This window comes from Arachis ipaensis, chromosome B1 (assembly GCF_059453495.1).
Source record: "Arachis ipaensis isolate K30076 ecotype BB chromosome B1, ASM5945349v1, whole genome shotgun sequence".
In the NCBI taxonomy this organism is placed as follows: Eukaryota; Viridiplantae; Streptophyta; class Magnoliopsida; order Fabales; family Fabaceae; genus Arachis; species Arachis ipaensis.
In genome coordinates this window covers 124,085,456-124,100,945 of record NC_142436.1, presented here as the reverse complement: position 1 = coordinate 124,100,945, position 15,490 = coordinate 124,085,456, and the positions used below count along the sequence as shown (strand labels likewise).

The 15,490-nt window shown below is 37.3% G+C and overlaps 4 protein-coding genes across 4 annotated transcripts; 3 read left to right on the top strand and 1 right to left on the bottom strand.

The window, feature by feature from the left end:
* Positions 1-275: 275 nt before the first annotated feature.
* LOC107633513 (uncharacterized) lies at positions 276-1,631 on the top strand. Its single transcript, XM_016337132.3, has 2 exons — positions 276-677; positions 945-1,631. The coding sequence occupies exons 1-2, from the start codon at positions 536-538 to the stop codon at positions 1,511-1,513; spliced, it is 711 nt and encodes a 236-aa protein (XP_016192618.1). The 5' UTR covers positions 276-535; the 3' UTR covers positions 1,514-1,631.
* A 1,349-nt stretch (positions 1,632-2,980) lies between these two features.
* On the top strand, positions 2,981-7,281 carry QKY (C2 calcium/lipid-binding plant phosphoribosyltransferase family protein). The gene has a single exon (XM_016337125.3). The coding sequence runs from the start codon at positions 3,955-3,957 to the stop codon at positions 7,123-7,125; it is 3,171 nt and encodes a 1,056-aa protein (XP_016192611.1). The 5' UTR covers positions 2,981-3,954; the 3' UTR covers positions 7,126-7,281.
* Positions 7,282-9,923: 2,642 nt separating this feature from the next.
* LOC107633530 (mitochondrial outer membrane protein porin of 36 kDa) lies at positions 9,924-11,602 on the top strand. Its single transcript, XM_016337148.3, has 5 exons — positions 9,924-10,085; positions 10,190-10,276; positions 10,370-10,431; positions 10,528-10,754; positions 10,995-11,602. Exons 1-5 carry the CDS (start codon positions 10,037-10,039, stop codon positions 11,302-11,304), a joined length of 735 nt encoding a protein of 244 aa, XP_016192634.1. The 5' UTR covers positions 9,924-10,036; the 3' UTR covers positions 11,305-11,602.
* Positions 11,595-13,805, bottom strand: LOC107633521 (hypersensitive-induced reaction 1 protein). The gene is made up of 5 exons (XM_016337139.3): positions 13,139-13,805; positions 12,746-12,866; positions 12,554-12,645; positions 12,366-12,462; positions 11,595-12,231 (listed from the first exon to the last, which is right to left on the bottom strand). The coding sequence occupies exons 1-5, from the start codon at positions 13,325-13,327 to the stop codon at positions 11,864-11,866; spliced, it is 867 nt and encodes a 288-aa protein (XP_016192625.1). The 5' UTR covers positions 13,328-13,805; the 3' UTR covers positions 11,595-11,863.
* Between the last annotated feature and the right edge of the window lie 1,685 nt (positions 13,806-15,490).

Genomic DNA, 15,490 nt, shown 5'->3' with positions numbered 1-15,490 from the left:
TTGTCAGCGTCGGAATCTTTTGAGTACCGATTTGGTATTTACCTCTAAAACTATACTACATATTTGGGTATTACAAGATTCAGAAGGATTATATGAACCATAATATATAAGGTTTAAAAATGAGTTAGCGTGTTATGAAGTATGAACTAAACTCCGCCGAAAGAGGGTATAGCCTGGAAATAAGCAAAGCAAGGAATAGTGTGCCTTTGCACATGATATGCTACAACGCTACAAATAGTGTGCCTATCTAAATTCACAGGTTCCTGAAGCTTAAGTTTGGAATAACATTAATGTTAAGCAAGCAAAGCAAGCTAATTAAGGCGCCCAATGAACTTGATCAACAGGGAAAGAAACTACGCAAATGGTAGCCACAGCAAGCAATTTATCTCATATAACATAAATTGTCAAATATATAGCTTCTGCAAGTTCCAAACAAATTGTCTCAAATTACCATTACTAAACTTGTTGCTCCTGAACATCAAATTCTTGAAATTTAAAGAAGAGTCATAATCATATTATAGTTTGATAATTGCGAATGGCAAGCACAAGGAGCAGCGCAAGAGTTGGAGCAGGAGCAAGAACAAGCTCATCACGAGGTCCTGTTGTTGAAGAGATCGTGCCCAGTTCTGGTTGGACAGAGGATTCTGCAGGACATTATCTCTTGGTGGATCTTCCAGGTACTGCACCAAACACCCCCAAATGCATTTGAACATTGAAGAAATAGAATATGCATATATGAATATGAATGTAGAAGAATAAACAAACTCCATATAAGAGAAAGTGAATCTATTTTATTTAAGTGCTTGGTTATATCCTTTTTTTTGTTTTCTTGCTTCATTTGTTCACGTAAGAATCATTTAGTTACATTCATGAGACTTCTTGTAGAAAGAACTGGTGCTCAATTTTCCATTTTTGGCTTTTAACTTTTTATCTTGTCCCTTCAGAATTCAAGAAGGAAGAGGTGAAACTTCAGATTGATAGCTATGGTCGTATAATTGTTAAAGGAGAAAGGCACCCAAATGAGCGGAAACGAGTCCGATTTCATTTGACCTTTCCGGTGCCGGTGGATTCCGATACTGATAAAGTAGCCGGAAGATTCGATGCTGGAATCCTTTACGTGACTGTCCCCAAAGTGAGCAAAGAAAGTGAGGCTGTGAAAGCAGCAAACGGAACCGTTGAAAGAGCAGAAGAAAACAAAAGGCAAGAGCAAGCTGCAAATGGCAATGCTGAAAGAGAAGAACAACATGAACGCCAAGAACCCATTGTTGATGATAATGTGGGGAGAGATCGCACCCAAGAAGACAGTAACAGGGAGAAGGAAGTAAAAAGAAACGAGAATGCACAAATTGGGGAGTTTTCTGAAGGAATGTTAAGGAAGTGGGAGCATGAGCCTATGGTAAGAAGTGTAGTTGAGGTTTTCAGGAAAAACAAAGGAATTGTTATAACTGCTGTTATAGCATTTTCCTTGGGGATTTTAATATCTCGCAAGTTTCAATCCTCTGCACCATCTTAATGTATATACCCACTACTTCAGGTCATGGATCTTAATTTGTATATTATATCAAAATATAAAATGAAGTATCACTATCATGTACTTAAACAATAATAATATAATGTCCCCTTTATTCTTCTTTATTTCCAACGTTAATATCTACAAACAGGAGTTATGTCATGATCCATTATCAGTCAGAAGGATAGAATGAGTATGGGGGAAACTTTGGTGGCGTTAATTGGGACAGGTTCAAAGCCACATCTCTGTATGCTCTGTATCTCCATCACAATTTTTCATTCATTGATTCAGTATCAAGTTATCCGGCATTAACTTATGGATGAAAGAAACACAAAATTGCTGCTGCTCAAATCTAAACACCAATTTATAGCAATATATCAATGCCAAGTATTTCAACTTTGCGGCTCAAATCTAAACACTATTTTACACCAAATCCAAACTAATTTAGTCACCCGAAAAAATCCAAACTCATTTTAACAAGGAGAATCAAAAGATAGCATAAATAAGTGCATCTAATCAAGACAATCTTAAGCAGTATACAATCAAAATAAGGTTATTTCCTAGGAAACTTTCTTCTCATTAGTTCCTTCTCCAACACCTCCTTTGCATATGATTCTCTAAAATATAGTGCTCATCAATCTTCATTGACCTGATCCAGTACCCTGATCCAAATTATGCCACATCGGAAACCACCATATATCAAAATTTACTTTTATCTTATAGCAGGATCAGATTCTGCAACTACTCCACCAATTTGAAAAGATCAAAAGACCTCAGTATAGTGATGCGGGATTGGGAAGCTTCTTTGGAATCTGTGCTATAAAGTTGTGAGTCATGGCCATCAGTCCTATCTTCTAACTTGTGAGTGTTCATAGAATATGAGAAAATTAAAAAAAAAAAAAAAAAATCCCTTCCCGAGGTTAAAAGAGAGGCACTTTGCTTGAAGAACCTAAACTGTTTAGGTCTCTCTTAATACCATAAACTATTTTCTTTATATTCCCGCCTTTCTTAAGATATATTAATGTTATAGCATCACTCCCCGAACATTCCAAATCTCTTATACATTAGTAGAAGAAAGACAAGCATTATATATTATTATAATACATCATAGGTCAATTTTGAAATGCTGAAAACACAAGAGCTTGTTGAACACAAGTGGGATATATGGAAGTTGCAGTGGTAACTTGTGGGAGGTGGAGGAACACTAGCTTAAGCGATAGACGACAGTGCTTAAGACCTTATTAGATGTTGACAAACGATGCATGGGAAGGAATAACGGAACCAAAGGGGAGATAAAGACGATGCTTTGTCCTAGCACTTTATTCAAAATGTAGGTGCTTTTTGACAAAAGGGAAGGCCCCACGGTTGGGACGCGGAATCAAGTGCCTTCCCTTTTAGCTTCCATTGATTTGGTTATTGTCTACGTAGCCCTATTTCTAAGGAGGGTTACATGCCCATGTTCATATACATGAATATGTTCAAACAAAGTTTAAATGTTTTGAATAATCATGGGGATATGGCTTGTTGTACATCTATGATTCCTCTTAAAAACATTATTTTGTATTTTCTAAGCTAATAGCATTTTTGCAAATAGGAGATTCAAAGGGTGATAAAGAGAGCAAAAGTAAAGTTTTTCTCTAGTAGGCATCACCTACTTCTCATTGAAGGGAAAGCTAAGACAAAAAATTATGTGTGAAAAAATTATATTGGCATACAGCAACAATAGAAGATATTTAGTGAAAAAAAAAATCCAACATTCAATTCTATAGTATGAAAGTTTAATCATTCAACTTATGTAAGTAAAACGAAATGTTATTATCATTATCACAAGTACACATGTGGATTTAGCAGTTTTATGTCTCTTAAACCTAGATATAGAAATTTAGAATAAAGACTTTTCACAATTGGTATTTTGTTGCAACAGCAAAAGAGAGATCAAAGAATTAAGAATAGAAAAAAAGGAGGTGCTTGGGTCATTCTCACAAGTCAGGGAATAAAATAAGATAAACAAATATCAATAAACAAATCTAGAACATATATTCTCAAAAAAAATCATTAAGAAGAAGTAAAGCTGAGGTGGATAACGAACATGTAGTGGAGGAAGAGAGAAAGAAGAAGGAACGAAAAAAAGTTGGAAAGAAAAACCTTCGCGAGAGAGCATGGAATCTTAATCTGCCCACTGTCATCACAACCATCTCCAAAATCGAAATTCCAAATTCCAAATATTAAAAACAAGAATAAAAAAAGAAAATAATAAAAAAAAATTAAAAAAGGCACACCATAACACCAAAAACAAACCTTTGTTTGTTTTCAATTTTCATTTCCCCAAACCCAAACACCCCATCATCAAAACAATAGTACCACTTACCGCCATCAACGGCCACAGTGTCTTTCTCTGTGTGAGAGAGAGAAATACATCATTCCAAGGCCAACAAGATGAGACCATGACGACGCCATTAAACCTTCAGCAGCAGCAGCATCAGCAGCTACAGCAGGCGGCGAGAACCGTGAGGAGGGTAGTGGTGGAGGTTGTTGACGCTCGCAACCTTCTTCCGAAAGATGGACAAGGTAGTTCGAGCCCTTACGTGGTTGCGGACTTCGACGGCCAGAGGAAAAGAACCACCACCCGGTTCAAGGAGCTGAACCCGGTTTGGAACGAGCCCATGGAGTTCATAGTCTCCGACCCGGAGAACATGGAGTTCGAAGAGCTCGAAGTTGAGGTCTACAACGACAGAAAGTTTGGTAACGCTAGTGGGAAGAAGAACCATTTCCTTGGAAGGGTGAAGCTGTACGGAACACAGTTCGCGAGGAGAGGGGAGGAAGGCCTTGTTTACTTCACTTTGGAGAAGAAGAGTGTGTTCAGTTGGGTAAGAGGTGAAATCGGACTCAAGATTTATTACTATGACGAGTTGTTGCCTGAGGATGATAGGCCGCCCCAGGTTCCGCCGCCGGAAGAGGGTGGACCGCCGCCGGAGCAGGAGCAAGAGAGGGGGCGACCCCATGGGGTTACGATTGTGGAGGAAGGGAGGGTTTTTGAAGGTCCAGGAACAATGGAACCGCCGCAGATGCATCCACATTGTATGCCTTTTCCTGAACCACAGCCTCACTCGCCGCGTGTGGTGGTGGTGGAGTCTCCGCCGCCAGTTGTTCACGTTCATCACGATCTGCCACCGGGGACGGAGATTGGCGGTGGTGGTGCTGGTGCTGGTGGTCCGCCGGAGATGATGCAGTATCCTCCTCCCGTAGGCCCGGCAGCGGCGGAGGTAAGGAGGATGCAGGCGGTGAAAGGGGAGAGAATGAGAATTCTAAAGAAACCAAACGGCGCCGGCGATTACTCTCCGAAGGTTATTCCGACGAAGCAACACGGCGGTGTTGAGTCTGAACGTGTTCACCCTTACGATCTGGTGGAACCAATGCAGTACTTGTACGTCAGAATCGTGAAAGCTCGAGGGTTAGCACCAAGCGAGGGTCCGTACGTTAAGGTTCGAACGTCAAGTCACTATGTGAAGTCGAAACCAGCGAGTTACCGTCCCAACGAACCCAACGACTCGCCCGAGTGGAATCAGGTCTTTGCCTTGAGCTGCAACAAAACTGATGCTAACACCGCCACATTGGAGATCTCAGTTTGGGACTCACCGTCGGAGAATTTCCTCGGCGGCGTTTGCTTTGATCTCTCCGATGTGCCAGTTCGTGACCCTCCCGATAGCCCACTTGCTCCGCAGTGGTACCGTCTAGACGGTGTTGCCGCCGATCAGATTCCGGGAAGAGTTTCCGGCGACATTCAGCTTTCTGTTTGGATTGGAACTCAATCCGACGATGCGTTCGCTGAAGCTTGGATCTCAGATGCGCCATACGTGGCTCACACGCGCTCAAAGGTATACCAATCGCCAAAGCTTTGGTACCTGCGCGTGACTGTAATCGAAGCTCAAGACCTAAGCATTGCTCCAAATCTGCCACCATTAACGGCTCCAGAAGTTAGAGTGAAGGTGCAGTTAGGGTTTCAGTCAGGTAGAACAAGGCGAGGGAGCATGAACCACCATAGCCTGTCGTTCCACTGGAACGAGGATCTTCTCTTCGTCGCCGGTGAGCCTCTAGAAGATTCCATGATTCTCCTTGTTGAAGACCGGACGAGCAAGGAACCTGCACTCTTAGGCCACGTCGTGATTCCATTGACATCAATCGAGCAGCGAATCGACGAGCGCCACGTGCCTGCCAAATGGTTCCCCTTAGAAGGAGGTGGAGGTGGTGGATCCTACTGCGGGCGAGTTCACCTCCGTCTCTGCCTAGAAGGTGGTTATCACGTGCTCGACGAGGCCGCTCACGTGTGCAGCGATTTCCGCCCCACTGCGAAGCAGCTCTGGAAACCACCGATCGGAATCTTGGAGCTGGGAATCCTCGGCGCCCGCGGCCTCCTTCCGATGAAAACAAAGGGCCCAGGGAAGGGCTCGACCGATGCTTACTGTGTAGCCAAGTACGGCAAGAAGTGGGTCCGAACCCGCACCGTAACGGACTCGTTGGATCCACGTTGGAATGAACAGTACACGTGGCAGGTCTACGACCCCTGTACCGTTCTAACCATTGGAGTCTTTGACAACTGGCGCATGTTCGCTGACGTGGCGGAGGACAAACCAGACTGCCGCATAGGGAAGGTACGCATACGAGTATCTACGCTGGAGAGCAACAGGATCTACACAAACTCATACCCACTATTAGTCCTCACACGAAGCGGGCTCAAGAAAATGGGTGAAATCGAGTTAGCCGTCCGGTTCGCCTGCCCATCATTGTTGCCCGACACGTGTGCCGTCTATGGGCAGCCTCTTCTCCCCAGAATGCACTACCTCCGCCCCCTTGGCGTGGCGCAGCAGGAGGCCCTCCGAGGTGCGGCAACGAAGATGGTAGCGCAGTGGCTGGCGCGGTCGGAGCCGCCGCTGGGGCACGAGGTAGTACGTTACATGCTTGACGCAGACTCGCACGCATGGAGCATGAGGAAGAGTAAGGCCAATTGGTTCAGAATCGTTGCGGTTTTGGCTTGGGCCGTTGGGCTTGCAAAATGGTTAGATGACATAAGAAGGTGGAGGAACCCAATAACAACGGTTCTGCTTCACGTTTTGTATTTGGTTCTTGTTTGGTACCCTGATTTGGTTGTCCCAACCGGGTTCTTATACGTGGTTCTTATTGGAATTTGGTATTACCGCTTCAGACCAAAGATACCAGCCGGGATGGATACCCGGTTGAGCCAGTCGGAAGCGGTTGACCCTGATGAGCTTGACGAGGAATTTGATACTATGCCGAGTTCGAAGCCCGCAGAGGTGATTCGGGTTCGCTATGATCGGTTGAGGATGCTTGCGGCCCGGGTCCAAACGGTTTTGGGCGATTTTGCTACCCAAGGGGAGAGGGTTCAGGCCCTTGTGAGTTGGAGGGACCCACGGGCTACAAAGCTGTTCATTGGGGTGTGCCTTGTTATTACTATAATACTGTATACGGTGCCGCCCAAGATGGTTGCGGTGGCGTTGGGTTTTTACTTTTTGAGACACCCAATGTTCAGGGATCCCATGCCGCCGGCGAGTTTGAACTTTTTCCGGCGACTTCCCAGCTTGTCTGATCGCTTGATGTAGATGATCCAAATTCAACAGACTAGAATTTTTCTTTTTCTGTTTTATTATAGTTTTTCATTATTTTTTTAATTTCTCTATATTAAGTGACCATTTTTTGTTAGAGACGAACATTTATTTAATATATATTGGAATAGGGATGAATTGATGGGTGACAAATTTGTTTTTTATTATTTTAGAGTTGAAAAAGTTGTGAAGCTCAACAAAGAGGAGTGATAAAAGAAGTGGAAAGTTACTGGCTGTCATCATTTATTTTTTGCTGTAATGAAATTGATTTAATACTTGTACTAGGAGTAGGAGTAACTATGGTAGTACTATTCAATGCTCGAAATAAGAGAAAGGCACAAAAGAGGGAGCAGAGTGTGCGGAAATTTTTTGGCTGCATGCCTTAATTAGTGGTGGGGAGACTCTAATGAGGGCACATGTTATGTAACTTCAATTAAAAGTAAATTGTTACATGTGTAATTTCAATTAGCTACTTAGTGATTTTAATTTACACATCATTGTTATTGATTTTTCATGGCTTTGCTTCTATGTTGTCAAATTCTGACTTTAAATTGTTAGGGTTGAAATAAAAAGGTAGAAATCTTTGGAGTGCATAGTATGGCTTGATCCGAATACATCCAAATGGAAAAGTAAAGGGAATGACTGCATAGCGTAGCGTAGGCTTAGACAGCCACATGACACCTGCAAATTGTAAACCTAAAATTCAAACCAAGGCTCAGCATTCATCAGCTTTTGAGGCATAAGTATGTCCGTGTTTACAGAGGATGGAGTGACTACGAAGTATTATTAAAATTAAAAATATTTTTTTATATTTTAATAATATTAGAAGTATTATTAAATAATAAAAAATATTATTTTAATTTTAATAATATTTTTATAATTATTGTAACTACTATAATATAGAGATACTACAATGACTCTAATAATAAACCTCAAACAAAAATTAATTAATTAAGTTCCTAGAGAGAGTATAGTCAATAGTGGCCGTGCTTTTAATTTGGGCCACAAATTTCTAAAAAGACGTACCCTGCCTCTGCACACTGTGTATGTGCCACTCTCTCTACTCTCTAGTGTGGAAACCAGTCATGAGTATTTGCTGTCAAGATTTTCTCAATGATTTTTTGTGTGGATTGCAATGAGCAATGCAATCCAATTCATACCGTAATATTGTATGACATAAAACATATGGGGAAGTGTGGCAATATTAGGATTATCAACCATGAAATTGATAATAAAAGACGTTGATTTGATAATTTAAAAAAGGTTAATAAATAAGGATTATGAACCACGAACTTGGGTTATGGCTAGGCGTGGACAGCGGAAACTAGTATTTTATTTTTTTTTGCTTGAAAAGGGGCATTGACTGTTGTGGATGTCCAAGGAACCAAGAGTGATGCCATGCTCCAAGATTTGTTTATTGCTAGCAGTAGTATTTTAGTAGGTTGCAAATCTTTGTCTCCCATACAAGACAATTACAAGTTGGACACCCCTAGCCCTAAGATCCTGGTGATATGTCCTTAACATTTACTCAACATTTGAGTAAATGTTAAGTGTATATTTTATGTGTCTACTTAAACTACTTATGCATCACATGCACTGGTAAAAAAATAAATTAAGCTGCAGTAGTATGGTACTTCCAGGAAATTTACGACGTCTTTTTAGGCTTGTTTTTTTCTTTCTTTTCATGGATTGGACCATTTTAGGTCTTATATTGGAACTTTATTGCAAAACCCTTCGGCAAATTTGGGCTTCACCAAACAGTAACCTTTATTGCCCAGTATTGATAATTGGCTAGTCATTCATTGTCTTTGATTATTTTCATCTGAGTGACCATAATTTACTTTGGGTCAAAGTAACAAAATATTTGGGCCTTTGGCTCCTTTGTATATCAAAAAAAAAAAAAAAAATACAAACAAAATATTTAAATACTGTTTGAAAATTTAAATAGAATTTTTGAACTTATTACTACAAGCTTGATTATGATATCTTCATTATTGATTTTAATTATAACAGATTAACAGGATATATTACCTATGCCAAATCAGAAAGTGGTAGAGTTATCATAAATCCTAAACTAAATGTGTCAGTAATCTAGGTCTCAGTGTCTCACACATAAAAGAATTGACAAAGCATTGAACTTATTTTTGTTTGAGAAAGTTATTGCGACATTCTCTTGTGATATCGTTTCAGTGGCAGTGCATTGTTCAAACTTCACACCATAGTAACCATGACTTCGAGGTTACTCAATCATTAACACGAGAGCTATTGTGTACCCTGATTAAGAACAAGCGCAACGGTAGAGAAAATCAGAGTAATGCCTAAGGATTTGTCCCATTCATAACAATCATAAAGCTCATTAGAACTAATTAATTATTTTAGTAATATTTTAGCATAGTAGTAGTTAAACAACGACAAATTGTTTCCAAATAATATAATATTATATCTAAAAAAAGTAATAACCATATAGTCAGCTTAACCTTAAAGTAATAATCATTGAATAATATAATGGTTAGCCGTTAAATTTTCCATTTCTTTTGTTGTATGAAACATAAATAACAACCCTATTTAAGGACAATAGAAAATGTACAAGAGGCAGAGTTCAGAAGTATCAGTGTTTGTCTATAACCTAAGGTTAAGTCTTACTCTCTCTATTTTGTTATTGTCTTTTTTTGTACGAAATATTAGTCACTATTGGTTCATGGAAATTTCGTTTTATACAGGAATTTAAACACAGGTGGGTCTATTTTTTTTTGTACAAGAGGAAACTTCCCTTTGCCACAATATTTGATCCTAATAAATACTTGGGTCAATAAATCATAGAGGTGAAGAAACACTCTCTCACTCACGCACACCGAAGAAAAGAAAAAGAGAAAAAAGAAAAAAATAAAAACAAAAGAATTTTAGCAAAATGAGCAAGTGTCCGGGGATATATTTTGATATTGGGAAGAAGGCCAGAGGTTTTGTCAAATCGTATATATATATTTTTTTTGTAAAAGAAATATCTTATGAATCCTGATATGGTGCAGTAATGTGACTCATATTTTGTTTACTTTTGTGGTAGGTGTTCTTCAAAAGGACTATGCTCATCAATCACCAATTCACTTTCACTACCAGTTTATGGACTGGAATGTAGACCTCTCTTGTCAAGGTAATGTAAATAATTAATCAATATTTGTTCATTTATTAGGATCTAACTAAGTTGCACTGAGGAAACCAATTCATATAATTTTATCTGATGCAGTAGAAGAAATTGTACCTGGATTCAGGAGCCTTTTCAACTGTACCATACCTGATTCTGGAAAGGTAAAAAGAAAAAACTACCTTTGATTTGTCCATGTACTAATCAGTATCATCTTTATTTTCTTTGATTTTATTGCATCTTACTATATGGATTCTTAGGTGGAACTACAATACTTGAACAACTTCAGTGGAGTTACTGGATGTATTGGATTAGTAGGAAACTCAAATGGAGGATATGACCCTGCTGTAAACATCTCAGGCCTTGTAGGAACAAGCACTGTCTCCCTTGGAGCCAATGTCGCTTTCGACATAGCATCAAGAACAATCAACAAATTTAATGCAGGCTTAAACTTCAACACTGCCTTCCTTATTGCTTCCCTAACCTTGTAAGCTATCCTACAATTCCAACTATGGTTTTAAATTGCGGTTGCAGTTGCGATTTTACTAAAGAGAAAGCATAGTAAACCAACTTATGATTCAGGGTCTAGAATTTAAGATAAACAAAATAATTTTTAAAAAGTTGGTTATCTAGCGTTACTCCTCAGTATTCTTCTATTTCTTTCTTCACAAGCCTAATGAAGATTGTGTCAAATTATTGTGCCAAACTGAAGATTTGTGTTATGCAGAAATGACAAATTTGACAAGGTGAAAGCCTCATGTTATCATGAAGTGAATCCTCTGACCAAGACAGCTATTGCAGCAGAGCTGAGGCATAGCTTTTCGGAAAGCGAGACTGGTGTTACCATTGGTGCTCAACATGCTTTCTTACCGGACACATTGGTGAAAGCTCGGCTGGATAGTACTGGCAAGGTTGGCGCGCTCATTCAACAAGGTTTCTTGCAGAGATTTTTTGTAACTATGGCTGGGGAAATGGATTTTACATCCATAAATGATAAGGCTCCTAAAATTGGAGTCTCTCTGGCTCTAACACCTTAATAATTTTCCAGGGACATGAGTTCGGATTCAATTGAGAGGTTGTTCCTTGTTAAGGAAGACGAGTTCACTTTCTTTTCTCATATGTCAAAATTAGATGAATTGGTAGAATTGTAGTAGCTTCCATGTTTGTTCTCTATTATTTGGTTTTGGATAATTGATAATTCTACTACTTGTAAAGGGGGGAGGCAGGTTCATATTTCTTCATGAAAGATTGAACACTGAGATGCATGTTGCAATAAAAAATATTGTAACATAACTTGCTAGATAAAGCTGTAATTTAAATAGAGGCATTGGCCACCAGAAGCATTTTTCATTTGTGCAAAAGAAAATTGATTGTGAAGTAGCATACTACTAAATTCAACAATTAGCCTAATTTTATGGATACTAGATAGTGCATCATTCCTTATATCATCATTTTATATATATTTAGTTACATTCTGGTTGAACACCAATCAGAACCTTGTTAGTTGTTACTGAGTATGAAACTATATCACATTGCACACTGCACATAAAAGAAAATCATAGGTATATATATTGCATCACCATATTCCCATGCAAACTACTCATGTGTCTGATGATGAGAAGCCTGAAGAAGTCCATCGCGAATCTGTGTAGCTACATCACGAACCGCACCAGGTCCGTGTGGAATGAACACAGCAGAGGACTTGGAGGCAGCACCAATTTCTCTCATCGTATCAAAATATTGGGTGACAAGGACCATATCCATGACATCTTTCGCAGTTGTCCCCGGTACATTAACTGAGAATCCAAGAACACTGTCTCTCAAACCATCCACAATGGCTTGGCGTTGGCGCGCAATACCCAGCCCGGAGAGGTATTTAGACTCTGCCTCGCCCTCGGCTCGCTTAATTTGCAAGATCTTCTCTGCCTCAGCTTTCTCAGTCGCGGCCACCCTCAATCTTGCAGCTGATCAAAGACAGAATAAACAAGCATATAGTATTAGGCATAGAGAGAAACTTTATATGACAAAAAAGCATGCTGTAAGAAAACTCATTATCTTAAATAAAATAAAATAAGAATTGAAAAACAGAAAGGTATACCAGCATTGATTTCGTTCATAGCTCTCTTCACATGCTCATCTGGCTCTATATCAACAATCAATGTTTGAACAATTTCATAACCATAAGCTGACATAGCCTGTTATAGCCATGAAATCATCAGATTCATATTTGCATCAGTCCATACTTTACAATATCAGTAAAATACTAATTAAATAAAATTACAAAACCTTCTCAAGTTCTTGTTCCACAGCTCTGGCAATATCATTTTTCTGCTCAAAAGTATCATCTAAGTTGAGTTTTGGAACACTCGCCCTAATCACTGCAATCAAAATAGCAATGTCACAATATCACAATAGATTATAGTTTATCTTCTTAACCACAATGTGCTTCTTAGTGTATAATAGTGTTATTATTTATACCATCAAAAACATAGGCTTGAATTTGGCTCTTGGTATTGCTAAGTTTGTAAAAAGCATCACTGGCTTTGTCTGCCAGGGCTCGATATTGAATAGAAGCAACAACATTGACAAAGACGTTATCCTGTAAGCCAAAAACAAAACAAAAAGGCCAAAACCAATCAAGTGTAATTCAATAGAAAATTATACAGAACAACATGTTATTATGCATAATTTAACAAAAACACTTTTATTAACTACAAAATTATCCTGGGAGAGAGTTTGACTATCTAATATAGAGTGCTCATTAAGGATTTAAAATAAAAATAAAAAATATTGTAAAGATGTTAAAAGTATGACCTTATTAATTTTGTAATATAATTTAGTTACAACCAAAGTATGAAACAAGAGCAAAACCTTTGTCTTAGTCTCACAGCGAACATCCAACTGCTGCAGGCGGAGAGAGAGATGGCCGGCAAGCCGGTCTCCGGTCACCCATGGTATGCAATGCAACCCTGGCTCGAGAACTTCTTCAAACTTTCCAAATCTTTCTTTTATAGCTACCGTTGATTCTTCAACTACCACACAACACAGAAGATTCCCCATTTGCTCTTAACTATAACAATTTAAAAACCCTATCATCTCTAGGATATATAAGCACTGTTGAAAAGCTGATTTGACGAAAGGGAGAAGGGCAGAAGGTTCTTTCTCTTTACCACGAAGGGAGAGAGAAGCTTCTTTCATCGTGTGAAAGAAAGAAAAACGAAGCAGAGGGAGAAATAAATAAATGAAAGAAAATGGCTTTTAAGCCACGAAGAGAGGGAGAAGCTTCTTTCCTCGCCGAAAATCAGCTAAAGCATCTTTTCACTGCAAACAAACAGTGCAGCGCATACTGAAATTGAGCTACAATGCAAGGTAGCTATGAGTTATTTATTAGGCTTTTTTTAAACCAAAAAAAGATCCATGATCTTTAATCTCTCACTCTATGGTGATGAAGAACATATTCTTCATCAGCTGATGAAATTACGTGGCACAATTAAGTCACGCCTCACGCGTGTCCTTTATTTCCTGAGAAGAAGAGACAGTTTCTGAAGTACTGCAGGTGCAGGACCTTGTATTATGTCATATCTCTCTTCTGTGGAATTAGATAAAGTTAATGACATTAATTTTTTTAAGTTAATGACATTGTTATTATTTTAGTTAATTTGTTGAATCTTTTTGGTGGATTGATCAGTTTTTTTTTTTTTGTGTCACAAATTTAAGATTGGAATTCATTATAACAAAAAAAAAAAAAAAGAAGAGATTGAAATCCACGTTCTTGGACCAACTGAAATCATGAAAATAATAACAATGATGATAAAATAGAAGAGCATGCTTACTATGATGGTTTTGAATTAAAAAATTTGAAATAAATAAATTAAATAAAAACAAAAAATATAAATTAAATGATAAAAACTAATTTTAAAGTTTTGTAATTCTACCATTTGTATATTATTAATTATTTATATTATTTTATTTTTTCAACTTGTGTTGGTCCATTATTGTTACCAACGGCTCAGCGCCATGCTTGTTCAGCCGTTTTTCTATTATTGTGAAGAGATTAATTTTTATAATTTTATTTTTAAAATTATAAATTTAATAAAATAATCTAAACATTAAGAATAAAAAAATTTAAACACAAAAATAAAAATTTTATAAGTTATTTAACTTTTAAAATGTATAAAATTTATAAATTTAAATTAAATAAAATATTAAACAAATTTATTATATTCTTATTATGTGTAACAAAATAAAAATAAAAATTTAGAAATATTATTTACAATTAACTATTTAAAAACGTTATTAAGTTTATTTATTTATTTTTAATAGTATTTAATTTAAAACAGAAGTAAAAATTTATATTCAAAACACTCTTTGTCTTCATGCATAATTTTAATTGATTAAAAATATTTTTTTTAATTTTATATTTAATTTTGTAAACTATCTTTAATTGCATTATTTTTTTCAAAATTATTAATTTATATTTGTATTATATCGTCTCACTATATTAAACACTATTCTTTCTCTTACTATATATTGTTCTCTATACATATATATGTCGTTGTCTCATCACCACTATTATATTACCTTTCTCCTTTCTCATTTTTGTCTTTTCCCTCCACATTCTCTTCATCCAATTGTTATTAATTATTACCAAGTATCATCATCGTAACTTTTACTCTTGTCTATCACATTGATTTATAACTATCTATTGTGTTAACTTTTATGAGTTGTTGTAGATTTGCTAAAAGAATTAAGACATAAAACATTTAAAATTTTTCGAAATTATCAAAATTTGATGTCAGTAATCCTAAAAAATAATATCAAAATATATTACTTTCAACCAAAATAATAAAAAATAGTACATAATTGTAAATTTTTTAACTAATAATTATGAATTCAAGTTGCAGTTTAATAGAGTACATTAGAACAGAAGACAACCATTGCTATCCACATTTGACTGTTATTTTATAAGTTTCATATTTATTTTATTGTGCACATCAATTAAACTATACTTTATTATTTCATTTTACATGTTTTGAAATAATTCCATCACAAGGATGAGATTAATTTTCATAATCTAATACGAATCTTCTTATTATTTTGTTCGTCATTTGAATACTATTTATAAAAAATAGTTAGTTAAAGTGAAACGCTATATAAAGAGAGACAGAAAACTTTTAGATTTATCATTCTGGTTTGCTTCTTAAACCTCACTTGATATACTCA

Coding starts and splice junctions, on each gene's coding strand:
- LOC107633513 (XM_016337132.3), top strand. CDS start 536: ATGGCAAGCACAAGGAGCAGCGCAAGAGTTGGAGCAGGAGCAAGAACA. Junction 678..944: donor TCTCTTGGTGGATCTTCCAG/GTACTGCACCAA, acceptor TTGTCCCTTCAG/AATTCAAGAAGGAAGAGGTG.
- QKY (XM_016337125.3), top strand. CDS start 3,955: ATGACGACGCCATTAAACCTTCAGCAGCAGCAGCATCAGCAGCTACAG.
- LOC107633521 (XM_016337139.3), bottom strand. CDS start 13,327: ATGGGGAATCTTCTGTGTTGTGTGGTAGTTGAAGAATCAACGGTAGCT. Junction 12,463..12,553: donor TGGAACAAGAACTTGAGAAG/GTTTTGTAATTT, acceptor TGGCTATAACAG/GCTATGTCAGCTTATGGTTA. Junction 12,232..12,365: donor TATGAACGAAATCAATGCTG/GTATACCTTTCT, acceptor GTCTTTGATCAG/CTGCAAGATTGAGGGTGGCC.
- LOC107633530 (XM_016337148.3), top strand. CDS start 10,037: ATGAGCAAGTGTCCGGGGATATATTTTGATATTGGGAAGAAGGCCAGA. Junction 10,432..10,527: donor CCATACCTGATTCTGGAAAG/GTAAAAAGAAAA, acceptor ATGGATTCTTAG/GTGGAACTACAATACTTGAA. Junction 10,755..10,994: donor CTTATTGCTTCCCTAACCTT/GTAAGCTATCCT, acceptor TGTGTTATGCAG/AAATGACAAATTTGACAAGG.